At 40.2% G+C, this 20115-nt stretch overlaps 1 protein-coding gene across 12 annotated transcripts in view; it reads right to left on the bottom strand.

The window, feature by feature from the left end:
- heph (polypyrimidine tract-binding protein 1 heph) overlaps positions 1 to 20115 on the bottom strand; it is a 543355-nt gene that overhangs the window by 60544 nt on the left and 462696 nt on the right. For 11 of the 12 annotated variants that reach the window (XM_087359360.1, XM_022061198.2, XM_087359361.1 and 8 more), the window contains 2 exons: positions 14260 to 14406; positions 5848 to 5904 (listed from right to left, as the gene is read on the bottom strand). In XM_087359360.1, the coding sequence (XP_087215486.1) occupies positions 5848 to 5904; positions 14260 to 14406 (204 nt within the window). The remainder of the gene's footprint in view (positions 1 to 5847; positions 5905 to 14259; positions 14407 to 20115) is intronic. The other variant, XM_022061193.2, reaches the window with a different exon arrangement.

Raw genomic sequence — 20115 nt, 5'->3', positions numbered from 1 at the left:
CCCACCATGTTGGTATTACCGATTGTAAAAAATTAAAATTTTTACTATCGTTTGGTCTTCGATGGCATAACATCCATACCAGTTTTCATCAAAATCCGTCCAGCAGTTTGCCAGTTTAACCATGCGGACAGAAAGACAGACCCCCTATAAGGCCAAATTCTTGTGTCGTGGTGTCGAAAGGGTTTAATTAATTCAATGTCTGGACAGTGTCTATAAATAAATTTGTCTATTATAGAGACAGCAACTGAAAGCCACAGACAGATTAGGAATTCTACAGGAATTTTGTGATTAAAAACAGCAGTACGGGTTATATTCTTATACTCGTCTAACAGGTAAGTCGTGTTTCCATCGTTATTTTTTTTTATTTTCGAGTCAACAAAAAAAAAACTAAACCAAATACGTATCGGGTACTAGAACTGAGTGTAGTGTAACAGATTGATGTAGTACGTCCATTTCAGCATTGATTCAGCGGGGGACGGGGAGGGGGGGAATTGGTTACGCCATTAGGGGTTGCTGGAGGAATGGAAGAGAGTTGGGATGGCAGATGAAATGAAATGGTTTTGGAACTCATTTCTACACGGAAGTTGGAAAACTGGACATCATCAAATGACTTATTACGACCGTGTTCTATACGGAGGCCCACTCAGTACAGCCAATGCCAAGACACAATAGAATCTCAACGTATAAATTCTCCTCTTACGTAGTTTTACCAGAACGTAAACATATCAGCACAGAGAATCGTTTCTTCAAATCTGAATTCGCTACACTCCATCCCAAAATTAAGTAGGCCCTACTCGATTTATTCATAGCTTCATAACTTCTCGTTCCAGATTTCACATCTCCGTGTATCTGAATTCGGAATTAATGTATTTTCTAAAACAAACCAAAGCTAAGATATCAATAATCCGACGTCTTAACTATGCCACAGCGAGGGGAAAAATACACCTCGATCAGTAACGTCACAGAATAAGATCTGGAAAACTAGAATATAATTCCAGCTGAGGCAGAAATCGTTCTCCAAAACGGATGTGGGAAGTACCCTGCCCCACATGTAATTGGCACCTTCGGGGTAGACAGAACGAGACATAAATTTTAACCGCTAACCAACTATCGCCGAGGTTAAACGTGTGGAAATATACCTCCACTCCCCAATGCCTGAGACACAAAGCCCCAATGTTCATATTACACACGGCTGAGATAAAACGATCACGCTAAATTTAGTAAAAATCTATCAACTGTCATTTAAATTAAACCGCTGATACACAGAGGCTGTATATATATAAAAAAATGCTTAGATTCTTCAAGGAAGGGAAGTATTTGAAGAAAATCTAGAAAGTGAGGTACACGTGGCGAAATTTCAAAAGGTAATCAGACGATAATTTACAGTTACCTAACCACATGATTGTCACTGGTATTAAATGAGCACTCTTCTCTGTCCCGTGCTAATTGGATTCATTAACAGGCAACGATTCATATGCAAACATAATTATTAAATTCAGTGACTTGTTTAATGAAACAGGTAAAATACACAATGAAATATCCAATTTCGGTATTCGAATTAAAGCAGGCTGAACATTTATAGGCCAGTGGTAACCGAGCACACCACCTGTTACGACGTTCATAACTCTTCGCGGTGGTGGGGGCAGAGACATGAAGAGCACCGTACTGATAGAAGGTTCCCAGGCAATGCCCGTTCGTCCTTCCGGTAAGGATAAAATATCCATCTACATAATATTTAAGATTCAGTCCGTACCGCAAGGAAAACACAACAACATTTCTTAGGGAAATAATCGCTGTTTACAGTCAGAATCACACGAATTTGTTTATTTATTTCCTGTTAGAGCAAGTGTGGCATATCTCTAAAAGGTTTAAAGCTTTTCTATGTCATTTCCTTCCAATGTTTACTTTAGTTCCATTTTTATTTTTTATTAACTGCTTTTTTTTATCAATTCCCTGCGCTCCTTGATTCGTTTAACTTGTATATACGAGGCGCGTCCTCAAAGTAAGTTTCCCACTCGTCCCACAGCTAGCAAACCTTATATTGCGCGAAGCGACTGTGCGTACGTGATAGAGCAATGACGTAGCATGGCGCATGCACTAACGGCACCTCCCGCGTTCTCACAGTAGCATCGTTGCAGCTGTTGAAGATGGAGGTTCTTATTCCAGCTCCCGCCGACTGTGAAGTGCGGTCAGTGATAACGCTAGGCCGCACACGGCTCGACGGACAGCAAGTCTCCTGCAGGAGTTCAGCTGGGAGGTGTTTAATCATCCACCCTACAGCCCGGACCTCGCTCCCAGTGATTTCAATCTTTTCCTACACCTCAAGAAATTCCTGTCCGGTCAGCGTCAGCGTTTTGAGAATGACAGAGAGGCGGAGATGGTTCTCACACAGTGGTTCCAATCCCAGGCGGCAGACTTCTACGACACAGGTATTCAAAAGTTGGTCCCACGGTATGACAAATGTCTCAATTCCGGTGGCGAATATGTTGAAAAATAGCTGGACACTTGCTGTATCTGCTGCAATAAATATTTCCATGAAATTGTGTTTTGTTTCTGTAAACGGCCCCACGGAAACTTACTTTGAGGACGCGCCTCGTATATCCAGAATCAGGGTTAAAAGAAACAGAGAGAGAATGGTTAAGTCGCTGTTGCCTCTTGATCAAGCCAATCACCATCGAATCAATCTGATTAGACGGAGCAGAGCGGGAATGTATACCTTACAGGGCACAGTCGGTGTACTTTACTGCGTCTGAGCCGAGAAAATCCTGGCAGTACGAGCAAGATCCTTTTTTTTTCTAACGACGACTTATTGGTTAAGTACACGCAATTACTACACCTCGTTACTTTGCTATTGCGCCCATTAATTTCATCTTCACATACGACAAGTCGAAGCTGACACAAATAAAACACCTCTTCAGCAGAACATTATCTTTGCAATTGGCACTGAAAGTTTATAAAATTTTCTTTACGAAGAAAATTTCAAGTGAAAACTCTTAGACTCCACCAGACCCTAACATAGACTAAATTGCAATTCCTGCTACCAGCGTCGCCACCGTCAGAACTGCATCAAGCTTGACGGACATCGGCTATTATATCAGAACTGGATAGATTTGTGTGAAATTTCACATTTAGTGATGACGTCAATGATTCTAAACCATCTGCAGTTGATACAGCAACGATAAGTAATTCAGAAATGAAAGCAGTCTATAACGTCGATAAATAACCACGATAAATAATCCTGGGGGGTCTCGGGTTCGATTCCCGGCGGTGCCCGAATTTATAACTTGTGTTGGGCAAGGCCGTGGTCTAGGCAACACGGAGTTTTCCTCCGTGGCATCCCAACAATTACTCCATTCACACACAGAAGAAGGCAATGGCAAACCACTTCTGGATCATCTGCCAAGAACGTATATGAACAGGTCCCAGTCCGAGACAAGGATGGAAGGATCCTATTAATATGGACCTGTCGTCAGACAGAACACTAAATAAAATATAATGCTTCAAAGTCGCGTTTAAAAAGGAATGCAGAAAAATGCCGTGTTAAACCTCACCTGAAATGACCTTTGCGGTTGATACAGACTCGTTAAATAAGCTCCGAAAAACAGAAATGTAAAACGTCGAGAAAGAAAGGCAGAATTGTAGTAAAACTCCGAATGTTCCGTCTTGTCCGCCGTTGGATTGAATTTTTAAAAATTCAACGCCACTGTCGTGGAGCGTTAATAACAAGAGTGGCATTAAGGACTCGTCGCAAATAAAACCCATTTCCAGCCGAACGTAGCCCGCGGTCCGGGGGCACCCCAAACGTTCCAGGGGCAACGTCGGAGGAGCACTTTCACAGAGGTTTATGTCACAAATCGATAAACCCATTCCCACCGAGGCTCCAGAGATCCCCCAAATTTCCTTCCGACCACGTATACAAATCCTCACTCCAGAACGAGTTTCTCCAAATTCTAACAAAGAATCTCAAAACAATTCCTTTTAACGACTCCGCATCAGGTATGTCCATCGGAATGCATAACCAAACTTATCAAAGGGCTATTATTACTCCGCGAGTCAAGTCTGGACTTAGACACGTTTAGTTCCAGGACCGGCCGCTAGTGGCGCTGCTGCAGCGCTGGCTGGGGGGGATATCTCGCACTGCAGCTTGAGAAATTGACTCCATTTGTTAGTACCTCCTCTCTCCATCTTCCACGTCTCCTCCTTCCCTCGTCTTCCTCTCCTCCCTTTTCGTTATTTATTCAATTCCAATTTCCTATTTTCATTTACTTTCACTCTGTTCCTACTTACATCTCCCCATCCGTACGTATTTCTTCTCGCCTTCTATTTACAAAATCTAATTTCCTTTCTTTGCATTTTCTCCTTCGCATTCCATTGTCCCCTTATTTTCCTTTCTTTTCCTCAGATTCTCTCATGTACTGAAGTGCTGTGCTCGGCCCAATGACAGAACATAATCTATGGACGCGATCGATTTGAACATTTCAATCAACTGGAAACACTACACCTGTTCAGTTCATCTTAGCAGAAAATGACGTGTTATTCATTCCCCCCACGATAACTCTAATCCTTCTGATTCTTTAGTAAAAGAACATTTGCGATTGGATTCCATTAAAACTTGTACATAAAATCACAAAGGCATTGTATAAAAATTCTACAAACCAAAAAAAAAAAAAAAAAAAATTATCCCTTTACTGAAAATATAATATACCAAGTGTAAAATTACCCCCAATTAATATTATTAACGAGAAAATTAAAAGTACAAGGGAGAGAATAAAAACCTTGCAACATTCAAATGTCTAGAAAATACAAAAGTGTATTTACGTAAAAAAAAAAAAAATAGGAGATTAAATTCTAAGGTTGCTTCGTACTTCTACGCAGTTCAATCTTTTCGCTTCCCGTATACAAATTAAATTATATAGAAATCTCACATTCGGGGAAGAAAACAGATTGAAGGTGTTTTGAGAACACGGCGCTGAAAAGAATATTTCAAACTAAGAAAGATTTGAGAAAAAATTCGTAATAATGAACACGCGGAAGGATACAGGAATTGAACGTAATACATAAAGATTATAAAATTCAGTAAAAAATTTAATAAACGACCACAGAGTTCCAATACTGTCATAATTTATCTGTGATATTGTGACGTGGGCGTCTGATAAAGTTTACCGACGTTTCAGGGGCGTTTGTTGCCACCACAAGAGCGATACGGAAACGTCGGTAAACTACCGGACAACATGGCGGAACATCCCAGACAGCAGCCATCTTAGTCCTCAGTCTGGAAAGGGCAGAGACCCCCTGACCTACAGAGTAACCACGGAATGAAATTAAATTCTGCAACGACCATGACACCGACGTTTTTACAACACATCGAATCGCAAATTCTGAAGACATTCTCGTAGTCACACGTTCCTCTCCAAAGGTTTTAGTGCGAATTCGGGGCTAGGGTTTTTTTTTTTTAAAAAATCTAATAGCAGTAAACCGTCACAATCTCGCGGGGGTGGGGGGGGGGAACTTCCACCTCTTATTGGATAAAGGAAGACGCCTATTAACTTTACTCCAACTCGACTTAACTGCTGCCCTGTTCTAACCCCACCATCACAGCGTCCAATCAATCCAAGTACCGTCTTATACACTTAAAAAAAAAGTCTTGGTTTCGTTCCATGAGAAATTCAAGCTAGGAAACCGGAATACGAGTACAAAGAGCTTGACGACCATGGTTCTGATCGTTGCCTACGAAATCCATCTACATTCCTATCCAATGCCTACGAGATAAATATGGTACGAAGCGAGATGCATGTACTACTTTCAATATGAAGAAAAGACGCGGAACGATTACATGAAATCACTAACCTGAGAGAGATTCCGCGGTAAATGTGACATAACCTCAAAGCCCCTCAATGCTGCCATCTGTAACAATAATTTTGCCTTTTGTTTAATGAAAATGTTGTGTACGCGTCTCTACAAAGCCACATCCTACCTTCAAATTTCGAGCAAAATAATCCCTTCGGTCATCATCATTAAACTAGAAGCAATATGAAACATTTCGAAAAGCAGCCATGTTCTTACGTCCTACGGCCACGTGTTACGTGACGCTCACATCCGCCATTTTGTTAACAACAAATAACAAATGATATAACGTTAACATTTGTACCAAATTTCGTGAAATTCAGTAAAACTCGTTCAGATGCTAAAACACTAAATGCAGCATAGTGACCTAATAACTCTATACAAGATTTCTGAACCTACCTCGAAGAAAACACAACACGTCTCCATTACCAAACATCAATCAGTTAGCGTTCTTTAGTAAAATATTCACTGTTTATTCTAAAATTCGTACGAAATACACAAACACTGAAGGTAAAATACAGATTTCACGACTGTTAAGGCAGGTGGTACACACGATAAGGCTGGCACTGTGTTTCAGAGTAAAAATGAAATAAATATTTAATTATGTTTCCATGGGACATTACACTGACGAGTTAATTCAAGACACAAAACTTGTAAAAGGACTCTCTTACCGCTCGGATTGGTGCAAAAGCCTATCCATAATCACCAAAAAATCCGGGTTAAACAAGCCTAAACGCAAAATTATCAAAAGCGTGGAAAATTTAACAACTGATTACCGGGAGTTAAAAATAAACGCACTTGATTACTAATCGACTAGGCTCTCCGTAATTAAAAAGGCCAGCAAATGTGACCCCAGCGTGAAAAAGTCAGCCTATTGTCAGGTCGGCCAAATACGCACGTGGGACGGATTGATTAGAAGGAAACATTACACTGTCAAAGCACCATAATGGTCTAATTCCTGTATAGATTAACAATTAATTACAAAGTTTTCTAGTTAAAGCGTTTGAAAAATTAATACCCCCACCCTCCCCCCCCCCTTTTCGGATTAGCGAATTTCCACCGGAACATAAGCACGCCACTCTGTAACTCAGGCAACACCGATTGCTGTAAATTAAAAAATCACCAATTTATGTTCAACGACGACACACAGCATAATTCCACGCACACAAAACTCTGCACTAGACGGAGATGACTAGCTTCACGGCACGGCCGATTTAACCCCCTGGGAAACAACCCCGATATCACTAGCTGAGCCCCAAAGGTTTAGATTAGTGGCCAAGATAAGGACCTTGTCGTTCTGGAGGTCGAACACAGGCCTTCCAGCCTGCAGGCGCGCTAATATCCTGACTTAAATATCTCGACCCTTTCGATATGCCCCCCACGGATGACGTTGAATTCGGCCATTGCAGTGCGTACGACTGTACACGTGGTGGGGGGTTCACGATGGAAGTTTTATCGGCAAACCCATCAGATTTCTGCTGTTTGTTGCAAATCGTATCTCAACAACTCGGGTACAACTGCGAAGATATTTAGACAAGTCAGTGGCTAAGTAAATGTATAAATTCATATAAACTAGAGCGACATTGATTTAAAACGTTAAAATATCAGAAGATAACTGGTATATGTTTCTGATTAACAATCCACACACCACTTCAAACGCCCGTATGTAAAGGTTCCATTTTTTTTATTGGTATGAAACAAGAGTAGACGCGGAAATTATGTGAAGAACTGCCTTGTCTCCAATCGGTCTGTCCGCCCGCGTCAAGAATAAAGCTTCATTTCCGACAATACGAGGTGCGATCGGAAAGTTTCAAGACTGCGCGTATAAAAAAAACCCGTACACTTATCTCAGGTATTAAATTCATCCATCACCCTCGAAATAGTTCCCCTGGGAGTGAACACAACGATCCCAGCGCCGCTGCCAAGCCTGGAAGCATCCCTGGAAATCTTTCTTTGTCAGCCTGTCAAGCACCATCTGCGATTCTGCCTGAATCTCTTCTATCGTCTCAAATCTCCTTCCCTTTAGCTGAATTTTCATCTTTGGGAAGAGGAAGAAGTCACACGGAGCTTAGAAAGGAAGTTGGGGTCGGTTCTTGCAAGATCTTTGAGCTCCTGACAAACGAGAAGTCGATTCTGCTTCTGGTCCTCAGACAGGATGCGTCGCATGTGGAGTTCTTCCTTTAGAATCAGCTGACAGGTCCCATAGCCTATCCCAACAATGTCGCACAAGTCGTTGATGGTACGACGTCGATCGTCGTAACATTTTCGGGCGTTGTGCTCGAAGATGGTCGTCCAGAACGCTCGTCATCATCGACAGAGGTTCGGCCATTTTTAAAACGTGAATGCCACACAAAAGTTTGCGGACTCCCCAAATGCTTGCTTTAGCATTTCATAGGTTTCCGTAGCCGTTTTGGCGAGTCTTTGGCGAAAATTTCATGCACACGCCATTCCGAAATCGCAGGAGGGTCGGTGTAATGCACTACCAAAACGCCCGTAACTAAGAAACAAATGCTAATTCGATGATGCCGGCTGGCACACTGATTCACTATGAATGTAGGCCGCACCCCCCTAGCGGCAGAAGCTCGTACTACGTCCGGTTCGCCCGCTATTGACACAGTCTTGAAACTTTCCGATCGCACCTCGTACTTCTAACGGACGTGCAGCGCACTTTTTCGCCCCGGTCATCGTACTCGTCTTCTGATGCAGAAAACAACTCTCGGAAAAACATCGTCGATACAAAGGCACTGAACATTTACGATGTGAAGTGAGTCCCGAGTTCTTTCATCTAAAGTTTATCGATTCTCGTCCCTCTCACACTTAGTATCACCAAGATTCCGCCATCTTCTGACCAGAGATCTATTGTAACTTATTTCTTACGCTCGATGTTATCGCCGGGGACATAATGGCTATTCAGAGCAATAATGACGTAAGGGACAAATTCGTAGCAACAAAATAATCTTTTGTTCTCACGGATCTTGGAAATCAATCACGTACCTTGACTGCACCAAACGAAGTTAACCTGATTCGTTCCGGGTTAAGTGATCAGGATCAAAGTTAACGAGCTGACAATGTAATCGTAATAAAACACGATGTATAGAATACGGAAAAGCGACTGGGGATACGAACTCTTGATACATGAGATAGTCTTTCGCGTCATAAAAGTCTCTAATATACAAACCAATATACGACGAAAGCAATAAAAACAGATATGCGAGCCAAATTTCTACGAAATAATCTCTGAAAACATTTTATTAGAACTCAGTTACCAATAAAAGTTGTATTTAGTTTGTTCCATTTGATCTTCCCCGCAGTAATTCCCACAAAAACACATAAACACAGTCATATTTCACGTGCGTGCGTGTTCAAAATAATATTGTTCCTATACGCTGTACATAAAAATCTTGTTAGTCTACCATGTATCGATAAAAATACAGTCAGTCGGAAACGTGCTCGTAACTGATCTGCGGGTGGTTATGTTTAAAATTAATTTTATTACTGATTAACGCGAATGAGATAAAGAAAGTAACGCGTGAATATTGAAAGCGAGTAACAAAAATTTGTGCGTAATTAATTCGAGAGTTTCTGGTTCCTAACTTGGACAGAAGCCAGTAACTTCGTAAAGAAATAGCACTTGTGACCTTCTTTCACACAAAACCACACAGCTCTTCTGTACTTATCAATCAGCTTGTTTCTACCTTATAGAGATTTTTCTTTCTTCTTATCTCAAATTCCTTCGCGAACCATTCCTCCTTTTTCGATGAGTTTGAGTTCATCACTTCTCGTCTTTGCAACATCTTCCGTTCCCAGAGACTTTTTCCTTTTGTAAACCACAAAATACGAGAGCAACAACGGCCTAAATGCACTGAATTAACACACTAAACCTCAGCGATTATCTCCTTAATCGGCGTTAACCAGTTGATCTCTGTAATGGTGACGAGTTGTGTTTACTTCGCGGTACGGGCTGGATTCTTAGATGCTACTTAGACGAACTTCGGCTTCGAAGGGTTAATTAATTATCGGATTAAATATCTATTATTTCCTTAAACAGCGTTAACCAGTTGATCTCTGTAATGGTGACGAGTTGCGTTTACTTCGCGGTACGGACTGAATGTGTCAATATTATGTACGTAGCGCGTGTCTCATTATAAACAGCGATCATTTCCTTAAACAGTGTTAACCATTTGATCTTTGTAATGGTGACGAGTTGTGTTTACTTCGCGGTACGGACTGAATGTTTAAATATTATGTACGCAGCGCGTGTCTCATTATAAACAGCGATCATTTCCTTAAACAGTGTTAACCATTTGATCTTTGTAATGGTGACGAGTTGTGTTTACTTCGCGGAACGGGCTGGATTCTTAAATATTATTCAGACGAGTTTCGTGGTTAAAAAAAGGAAATTAAATACATTTCGTCACGACACGAAGATATAAAAGAATTTAAAATTTTATACACACGTGATAAATAACTTCGAGTGACATAACACTAACAAATGAGTAATGGACGCCTAACGTCCGAGAAATCAGCTACAAAATTGCTGTCTTGTGGGTTGCATCGTCGTGTGGTCTAGCACTTTAACTCAAACATTATGAATCCAGAAGAAAATCATCTCCCAACTATCAGCTTTTCTCATAGATAAAGCGAAATTCTGCACCCGCGCAAGACAGAAGCTGACACATCCTAAATCCCTTGACCTCCTCGGGTCCTGTTTCACAACCGCAGTAACTGGAATGTTCTTCCAGATTAAACATTAACAGTAATGCACGGCTCGTAAGTCCGCGATTAACTTATTCAACGCAAGTTAAAGTTTCAGTGGCTTTACAGGCAAACGGATTATAAAGCCGTACCGGGTAGCGACTACTTAAAACAAGAGTGAAAATTCAGCACGTTTCGAGTTTTAAAAGGATATTTTGTTACGGGTTTGCAAAATACGGGCGTGATAACAAAACACATGCACCAGAGGCCTTATTTGCTAATTTATTTCTGCGCAGACTGTACATTTGAAACACGAAGATGTTCGCAGTCAGCGGCATTTTTTTAAAGTTTTTAAGAGCCATTTTATATATATATATATATATTCCTCAACCCCTAAGATGAGGCCCGTTTTCTGACGATGATGAGTTACATATCCGGTTCTCCTGACTTCATCAATCGTTCAATATATTAAAAACGTAACCATGACGTTTCGGCAGTTAACTGCCCTGCCATCTTCACGTTACAACTCAGATGAACAACGTAGACATCTTCACCGCCCTGAGAACTCAAAATCTAACATTTTGAAAATGTTCCAAAATTATTTCTGAACTCAATTTGGCGAATAATTTTCTTTCGAAAACCGTACGTCGGCGCGTATCAGGAATTTTCAGCGCACACGACACGCGCGTACGACACGCCGAGAAATGTGCAGAGGCAAGTCTCTGGAAAATAATGCGGTAGATTTAGTACGCAGATAAATCTCTCGTTAAATTTCTAAACAGACTTCAAGACTTGAGTTCCAAGTACCTCCACAATTTTCGTGAAAGCTCATTTTACCTGTCAGTTTAATTAATGTTGATTATGACCGTAATGGAGTGTAGTCGAGAGAGTACCCAGAAAATAAACCAAATTATTACACACACACAGCAGAAAATTCTCTAAAATACTATCCTAACCTTTCTGCTTTCGAGGGGGTATTTGGGGGGGGGGGGGGAAATCACATAGTCGACGTTTCGGAGTCTCCAATTCGGGACGAAACAGCTCAGCAACACAGTAATGTAGGACCGCGTATGAGAATTCTCTGTGTGACCAATAAATATTTAGTAATTTTATACTCTCATGTTACTACGTCTTCTTACACCCGGAAAAAAAAAGTAGAATGGCATACATTTTGAATATCGTGGCTGTAGCTCGTGTTCCACTGAACCTCAGGAAGCAAAGTTTCAAACCAAAATTATAACAAGTACACGCAACAAGCCCTTCTCTTAGTTTCAGAGCTGAAATTAGCAACACGAACCATCCCTTTCAACGAGACATGTAGCTGTGTCCCGTATCAATTTGTATGTTGGTCTAGTGTAAACATGACTCAAGTGAACGGGACCGCGGGGACGGGCCAGAAGCACCAACATTACAGCTCACTATCCCGAGCAAACCAACATCCCCGCGTACAGCGCGTCCCAAAAGCCGCGAAACACAACGGCGAACGTCATACTAACAACACATATCACATCATAACTACGTATTAATCCTTTAAATTCGAGATTCGACTAAATTATATTTAAGAATTCAGTCCGTACCGCGAAGAAAACACAGCACTTCACCATTACAAAGATCAAATGTTTAACGCTGTTTAAGGAAATAATCGCTGTTTATAATGAGACACGCGCTGCGTACATAATGTTTAAACATTTAGTCCGTACCGCGAAGAGAACACAACTCTTCACCATTACAAAGATCAACTGGTTAACGCTGTTTAAGGAAATAATCGCTGTTTATAATGAGAATCATACGAAGCCCTAAATGCAAAAAAGTATTGGACTTTAAATGGTTAAAGATAAATAACACAGACTCAAAAAAATATATCATATTTCTGCGGTGAGAAAAGCCATCAGAATTTTCTGCAGGTTTACCCCAAGTACACAGAAAACTAACGAATGAGATAAGTTCTCGGCGAACAAAAGAGTGGGGAAAAAAAGAAAAATCAAAATTAAATTTTCAAATTCTATACGATTTTGTCCATACTTTCACACGAGTCCCACATGACCATAAATCCCAACCTTGACATACGCGTTCAGATACGTGGAACGTCTTTTTTCTCTAATTTTTTTTAATTACCCCACGCTCCATTTACGATCTAGAGATGTATAGATATTCCACACTGAGACCATCCAGCGCCAAAGCCATCCATCATTAAACACAGCCTACTAGAATTCAGTCTATCTCCGGTCAGTTATCGTCCACCTATTTACCGGTTCATGACGGAGTGCACAAAAGCACGAGCGTTGGAAACAGAACGGAATAAATGCAAATGACATCGAATGACCAGAGTAATGATTAATAGATTCTAATTGTTTAGTTCAATCTCGATAACATCGCGTTCAAGAAATATCAATCGATGGAACTAACATCGGTTTAAATAACGCAGAAATTCATTTTAAAAACCTGTCAAAGTTAATATTACGACAAGGGGTCGCGTGTTTTGTGGTTTAAAACACGTTTATTTCGAGATATCAGCATTTTTAATACCCGTAATTTCTGTTTCTCACCGCGGCGAATATCTAACAAATTTGCACCACGCACTTTTTAAAAATTTAATCTTTCCCATTATACACCATTGGCGGAGCATCCTGTAAAATCTGTGGGCATTACTTACTTTATAAACTCCAAATATTCAAATACGGCGTCGCTTCTTATGTCACGACATCGATTCAAACACGCGAACACAGTTCCATAAGCCTGTCTTGTCTTAAACGTGGGGTCCCTACTAAACGGACAGTAACACGCCACATGTTGAATTAAATTCGGCTCCAAACAGGACTCGACATCGTAACTTCAAAATCCGTATTCTTATACGGCCCTTCAATACAATGGAACTCATAATTAACTGCTCGCTTATAATGCGTCATTAATTCCACGTCATTCTTGTCACGAAAACTTCGACAGAAGTCGCTTCGTATTTCCACGCCTGGACCTACGAATTCTAGGCATTCCGCCCAACATACTAAGCACCAGCAACTTTGTAAACTAAAATTCCTGTTCAAAATACCAATTCGGTTCCGAAGCCGACGTCATCAACGACTGATACACGAGTCGTGGAAAGTACACAACTTTACTTTCAACTCAACGTCACTGTTCATGTTTGTCCCGAATCGATATCAGCTTTCTTTTTTTTTAAAAAAAAAAAGTTTCAAACCAAACGCATTTCTACCCGATTCGCTCTGCACGCCTATCCCACATTACAATACAGTGGATTCCGATTAATTGCGACACAAACGGGACTAGAACACTTCGGCCCAATTAAGCGAAGTTTCGCGTAAAGATTTAAAAAAGTTTTATTCTTTAAGATTTGTCCCAAATAAACGTCTGCCCCAATTAACCGGAACAGAGTATAAATTATGCACCCTCCTATCACTTCATACCTCTCATATACAAATATCTCCTGGCTTAAGTAAAACGTAATTTATATTTACTTAAGCCCTTCTTGCAGCATCACGCTAATACAGAGGAAATAACTCATGACAACAAGCATCATCATCATTAGAAAGAATTTCAAGGTCAAAGTCATGTCTCATATAAAGGTAATTTTTCGCCAACAAAAATATCCCCAATTAGCTATTGATTTTTTTTAAAAAAAAAACTCGATTTAAATAACCCCCAGCCCAATCAACAAAAAATTACATCCCTGATGAGCTACTGATTTCACTGATTTTTCGTACGTACCGCATTGGAATGGGTCTGGTCTGTCTTCAGTTCCTTGTGATTTGAGAACTGGACATACACTGCTCTTCCTCTCAGCTGTGCCATGCAACTGGTGAAGTAGGTTACCATGGTAGACGCTGCCACCTCGTCCGCCATCTCTAGGAATGCCTGGAACACCCAACACAACAAATGTTTGCTAACTTGTCATATCCCACTTCTGTTATCATTTCAGACTACATACAGTCTTATTTTTCAGTAGTGGCCGGTGACAGGTCAATGCGCAGTGGACTTTGGTCGGGCCTTCAAACAAATATAACAACACGGTAAAGCAGAAGTTATAAACGATTCACAGCAAAGTTGATAGATCGATAAAAATATTTATATCTGAATAATGCTTCTCCTAAGTAAAACAGAAACTAATTTATAATTTATTCAGTCTACAAGCGTTTTGTTTCCGACTGTCTGATCTGTTGTGTCACACCCATGGCAACTCATTCTTAAAAGCAACACCAAAAATATTTTTCAGCGAATAAAAAATCAGACACAAAATTTTCTGACGAAACCCGTATCTACAGTGTGTTTTATATACGCAGCTATGTTACGGGTACGCCTGACCTTGGCGGTAAAAGAGTCAGAAGCGTACGGGAGAGACGGCGCTGTTAAACAGAACACCCTGTATCAAACTGTTCACGTCAGGAACAACGGTCGATATATCGACAAAATAAAAACAGTAAGAACGCAGATATCGTTTATGAACGTCGATCTGTTTGTGTCAAAAGTTCTGTTACTACAGAATACATTTTTTCTTATAAAAATTCCCTTGAGATAGAAGATAGAGATTAATTGGGACAATTCGGCCCAATTAAGCGAAGTTGCACGTAAAGATTTAAAAAGTTTTATTCTTTCAGATTGGTCCCAAATAAACTGAAGCCCCGATTAACCTAACCTAAACTAACCCAACCTAACCTAAACTAACCTAACCCAACCTAACCTAAATTAACTTAAACTAACCTAACCTAAGCTAAACTAATCTAACCTAAACTAACCAAACCTAAACAAACCTAAACTAACCTAAACTAACCTAATCTAAGCTAACCTAAGCTAACATAACCTAACCTAAACTAACCTAACTCAACCTAACCTAACCTAAACTAACCTAACCGGAATAAACTGTATCTGGAACACCTCTCAGGTACAAATATCTTCTGGCTTAAGTCAGATATATAAATTTACGGCTATGAAGGTTCCCAGGCAGTGCCCTGTCGTCCCTCTGATAACGGCAGCTTTATTAATGTTCTTCAGAGAAAATAATCTTTTAATGTGACAATAATTCAAAAATACAGAGGCGCTGATTATTAAACCAGTTGGTACATATATTTACCACCGGGTTTTAAAGTGATAAAATGTTTCTATTAAACAAATGTTAAATTCCAACAAAATCTCAAGTCGTTTGCGTTTCCACTCTGTATAATGCAATGGGTCCATCTTACAACCTCCCACCCCATTTGCCAGGGGATGCAGTCTCACCCCTCTTTTACATCAACAGCCCTTCACAATCCTTTGTATTCTCTCGTGCAAGCACGCACTACCCCCCCCCCCTCTCTCTCTCCTGCCTTGTTTCAATGTTGTCTGCTAATGACGAAAGATGCCTCGAAGCACCTTATTCTGTACCGAGTACAGTCATTTCCAAAATCACTTTAACGTACACAAAATCTGTATCTAAATATAATAAACGCTGTCCACAGAAAACGGAAGCTTAACCCACTGTTTTGTATGGATTTAAAATGTGGTCTCTGACGTTAAAGGGAGAACAGAGGTTAAGGGTGTTATTTTAAAAAAAGAACAGTAGTAATAATAATGAGACCATACCCACAGAGGAACACAAGACACGACAATTAAGTAAAAGATACGAACACGGGTTTAATAATTAATAATAATTGTGATAACTATTTACTTAATGAGATCTCAGCCCGCAAACAACCAGTGGTTGTGGCAATAAAAAAAATAGAAATAAATCTACAAAATCACGTAGCGGGAAACTTTCCTTCTACAAGGGAAATTTTAAGAACGCACAAATCTAAAACACCAATTTATATTTTAATCGATAAATATTCATATCGGGCCTATAAATTAATATAATTTATAAATAATTCTGAAAGTATATCGTATATAAACTCACAAAAACAAGAAAATCTCCACAAAATCAATGTTTTTGTCTTGTAATTTACTACGCGCGTTTGGTCTGCAATGCAACAAGCGATTTGGCTTTCACAAAAAAAAAATTGTAAAAAAAAAAGGTATCACTACAGACTGCCTCGTCTCTGTATGCACAAGAACGAGATAAATAAGTCCCAGAACCCTCGATGCTCTCAGGAATATCACAGAGATTGTGCTCCTGGTTACGGAGATATCAATTCGTAAGTTAAACATTTCACAGAAGACATTAAAACACGAAAAGACACGATAACAGAATACTGAGTTCGTTTTAAGGACCCAAGACAACTTATGCGATAGTCGATTACTTACGATTCGACCTGGAATACGATTTGACGTCTCGCCAATTTAATTGGTTTCCACGTTAATACATTTCCCACGATCTATCTGTACCACACACACGACACACTAAAACAGACACCCAATTACGTCGTATAACATAAAAATTCACATTTACCCTACGTCGTGTGGTAATGACTATCAAATAATAATAATAATTCATCAAAGACATCAAATGAGTTACTCCACCAAAGATAAGCTACATAAAAAATATTATATTCGTCGGTAGTGGTGATTATATTGTTCCTCTGGGACTTGGCTCTGATTAAAATTTCTACTCGACGACGCGTCTACACGGCGCCAAAACCCAAGATTATAACATCCGACACAAAGAAAGTTGCTATGAGTAACGAAATATAATTAAAAATGGCTTAGTTATGGACGTATCTCCGCAAAATATTAACAGCTAGAACATTACTACAAACACACATAAACCAGCTTAAAAGCTCTAAGCACAACTATCGATTTCGACAGTTAATGTCGTTGAAGAAAGACACTTGCTAGCTCCAGCCCCTTCATTAATGCGACAGTATTTCCCAGGTGCTAGCATTCAGTGACATTGTTTTTATACCCAGTTTATGTATTCGGGATAACACAGCTGCAAGCCAGTGTTTACGACAGTCCGGTGGACTTCAGCCCACTTAAACGACCGGCAGCCAGCGTTCTTTCCTGTCCGAACTACATTATCCACCGCACGTGGCTCGCTCTAGTTTCGTCGTATGCAATTAACCGTTCAAAAAAAAAAAAACAGTAGCAACGATATGCGCTACCAGCTTTAACAATCTCAAAAAACTTCGTATTTTTGCCACACAAGTGTATTTGTTGGTTTCGTAAGTCTCTCTCAGGACGTAAAGATATTATTTCTTTCTAAACTGCATTAATCAAATGATCTTTGCAATGAAGACACCTCTTATTTTCCTTGCGGTAGTTACCCTTATCTGACACTAGATGGAGTTGAACGATAAGCACATACCTCTTTCACAACAGAATAACAGCTAAACACCAAGTCATAAAACAACCAAAAAATCATTACTTATCACTGGTAAAAGAACAAAGGATTTGATGTACAAGACCTGTTATAAGCCTACTACTTCTTTTAGAAACAATTGACGCAATACTCAAAACTACGTCATTAGTTTCGTAAGCTGACGTGTGGAGGACAAAGAGTGATGGTCAGAGAATTGGATTTCAGTACCAAAATTTTTACACCACATATAGGAAACCCCAAAAACATTTATACACATTATAATGTGAAATTTACAACTTGTTTACGATCCGAGTGTGTTATATCCGTGAGGAGAACCTACCGTAGACTACGCTTAACAGATGGCACTGCAATATCTTTTCCCATGATTCAAGATACACAAAATGGCGGAAGGTAGATTGAGTTTCGTTCAATGAGTGTATATATCTTTTTCTTTATACGTCCTGTACAAGGCGTAGGAAGCAAATGTGCCGTGCCAGAAACAATGTTAAGCCGTCAATTACAACTGGAAGTGCCAGAATGCATTAAGAGGAACTCCAGAGACCACTTACAATGGTACAGTCACAGAATAAAACAGCGTAGACTTGGGGGGGGGGACGAAAATCAATCCGAGTTTCATGGGACTTTGTGGCCAAAGCTTATAAAATATTTCTTCACTGTGGTTATTTTAATGCCCCCAGAAATTAGTTTCATGAAGAAATGTCGTATGTGTGACGACTAAAATAAAATGGTAACTGAAAAACACGTTTTGGCAACAAATAAATATGTTCCAGTTATTCATATAGTGACATACATAACCTATCTCTTTACACTAAGGCTATCAAAATCCACAGAAATATTTTCCCTTTGCATTGATACAACGTGCGAAGAAAATGTTTGGAACCAAAGTGGCCGATCTTGACATTTCGTATTTTATATTTTTATTTAGTGTTCTGTCTGACGACAGGTCCATATGAACAGGATCCTTCCATCCTTTTCTCGGACTGGGACCTGTTCATATACGTTCTTGGCAGATGATCCAGAAGTGGTTTGCCATTGCCTTCTTCTGTGTGTGAATGGAGTAATTGTTGGGATGCCACGGAGGAAAATTCCGTGTTGCCTAGACCACGGCCTTGCCCAACACAAGTTATAAATTCGGGCACCGCCGGGAATCGAACTCGAGACCCCAGGATTACAAGGCCAGCGTTCTAACCGCTAGACCACCTCATCTTATTATTATTTAGTGTTCTGTCTGACGACAGGTCCATATGAACAGGATCCTTCCATCCTTTTCTCGGACTGGGACCTGTTCATATACGTTCTTGGCAGATGATCCAGAAGTGGTTTGCCATTGCCTTCTTCTGTGTGTGAATGGAGTAATTGTTGGGATGCCACGGAGGAAAACTCCGTGTTGCCTAGACCACGGCCTTGCCCAACACAAGTTATAAATTCGGGCACCGCCGGGAATCGAACCCGAGACCCCAGGATTACAAGGCCAGCGTTCTAACCGCCAGACCACCGGCGTACCTGTACATAATTCCAAATCCATTTTTTTTATTTTTTTAATAGTCGCTTCTGATAAAACATCAAGATTTACTTGAATGTTATGAAGAACAGATATAATACATAAAAGATACGATTCAAAATTAAAATCTCCCTATAAATTTCAGTATAGACTACAAAATACCTAATTTAATCGAAATCCGCCCCGACGTAATACATACTCACTTGTACAAAACCACATTCAAGATGGCTGAAATCAAATGAAACAGAAGACAAGCGGAAGGGACAGACGGAAGATTCGAAGATCGCGTGGAAATCTGTAATGAATGGAGCTCTCCACTTTAATAAAGTTTTCCCGTGATTCGCCGAAGCCAGACTTCATCTGTGCCGTCTCGCAAAGGCTCGCACTGAGCTACCTCGACCATCCGTGCGTCGTTTCAGACATAAATTCCGTCTCTATCGGATTCACAGTAGCGAAACTTTAACACCTACGTACGCGATCAAACAGCGGGGAATCAACAGGTACGAAACACGAAGAAGCTTCATCATTTTCACTACGTTTCAAATTCATGCTCCCACTTAAAACAACAAAGTTGGTGTAACTTTCGTAACTTAAGGCAGCTTTAATTTAATTACGCTGAGATGAACTGAGATGCAGGCTGTGTCAAGATGGCGGCATTCTCTTTAGCAACTGAAACAGCGTAGATATATTCCGTTACAGATATTTCATAGGAACATCCTGCCTCCATTTTCAGAGTCTCGATGTGATGAAAATGGATGCAAGAAACACTTCTGAAACGTCCTTAAACTTGTACTATATCACGCGGTAAAGATGCCCATAAGACCGCCATCTTCGT

Source organism: Zootermopsis nevadensis, unplaced genomic scaffold (genome assembly GCF_977971745.1).
Source record: "Zootermopsis nevadensis isolate Lab colony 2312 unplaced genomic scaffold, Znev_1.0 Znev_ptg000031l, whole genome shotgun sequence".
Taxonomy (NCBI): domain Eukaryota; kingdom Metazoa; phylum Arthropoda; class Insecta; order Blattodea; family Termopsidae; genus Zootermopsis; species Zootermopsis nevadensis.
Note: the sequence above shows the minus strand (reverse complement) of the source record. Positions and strands in the feature narration are given on the sequence as shown.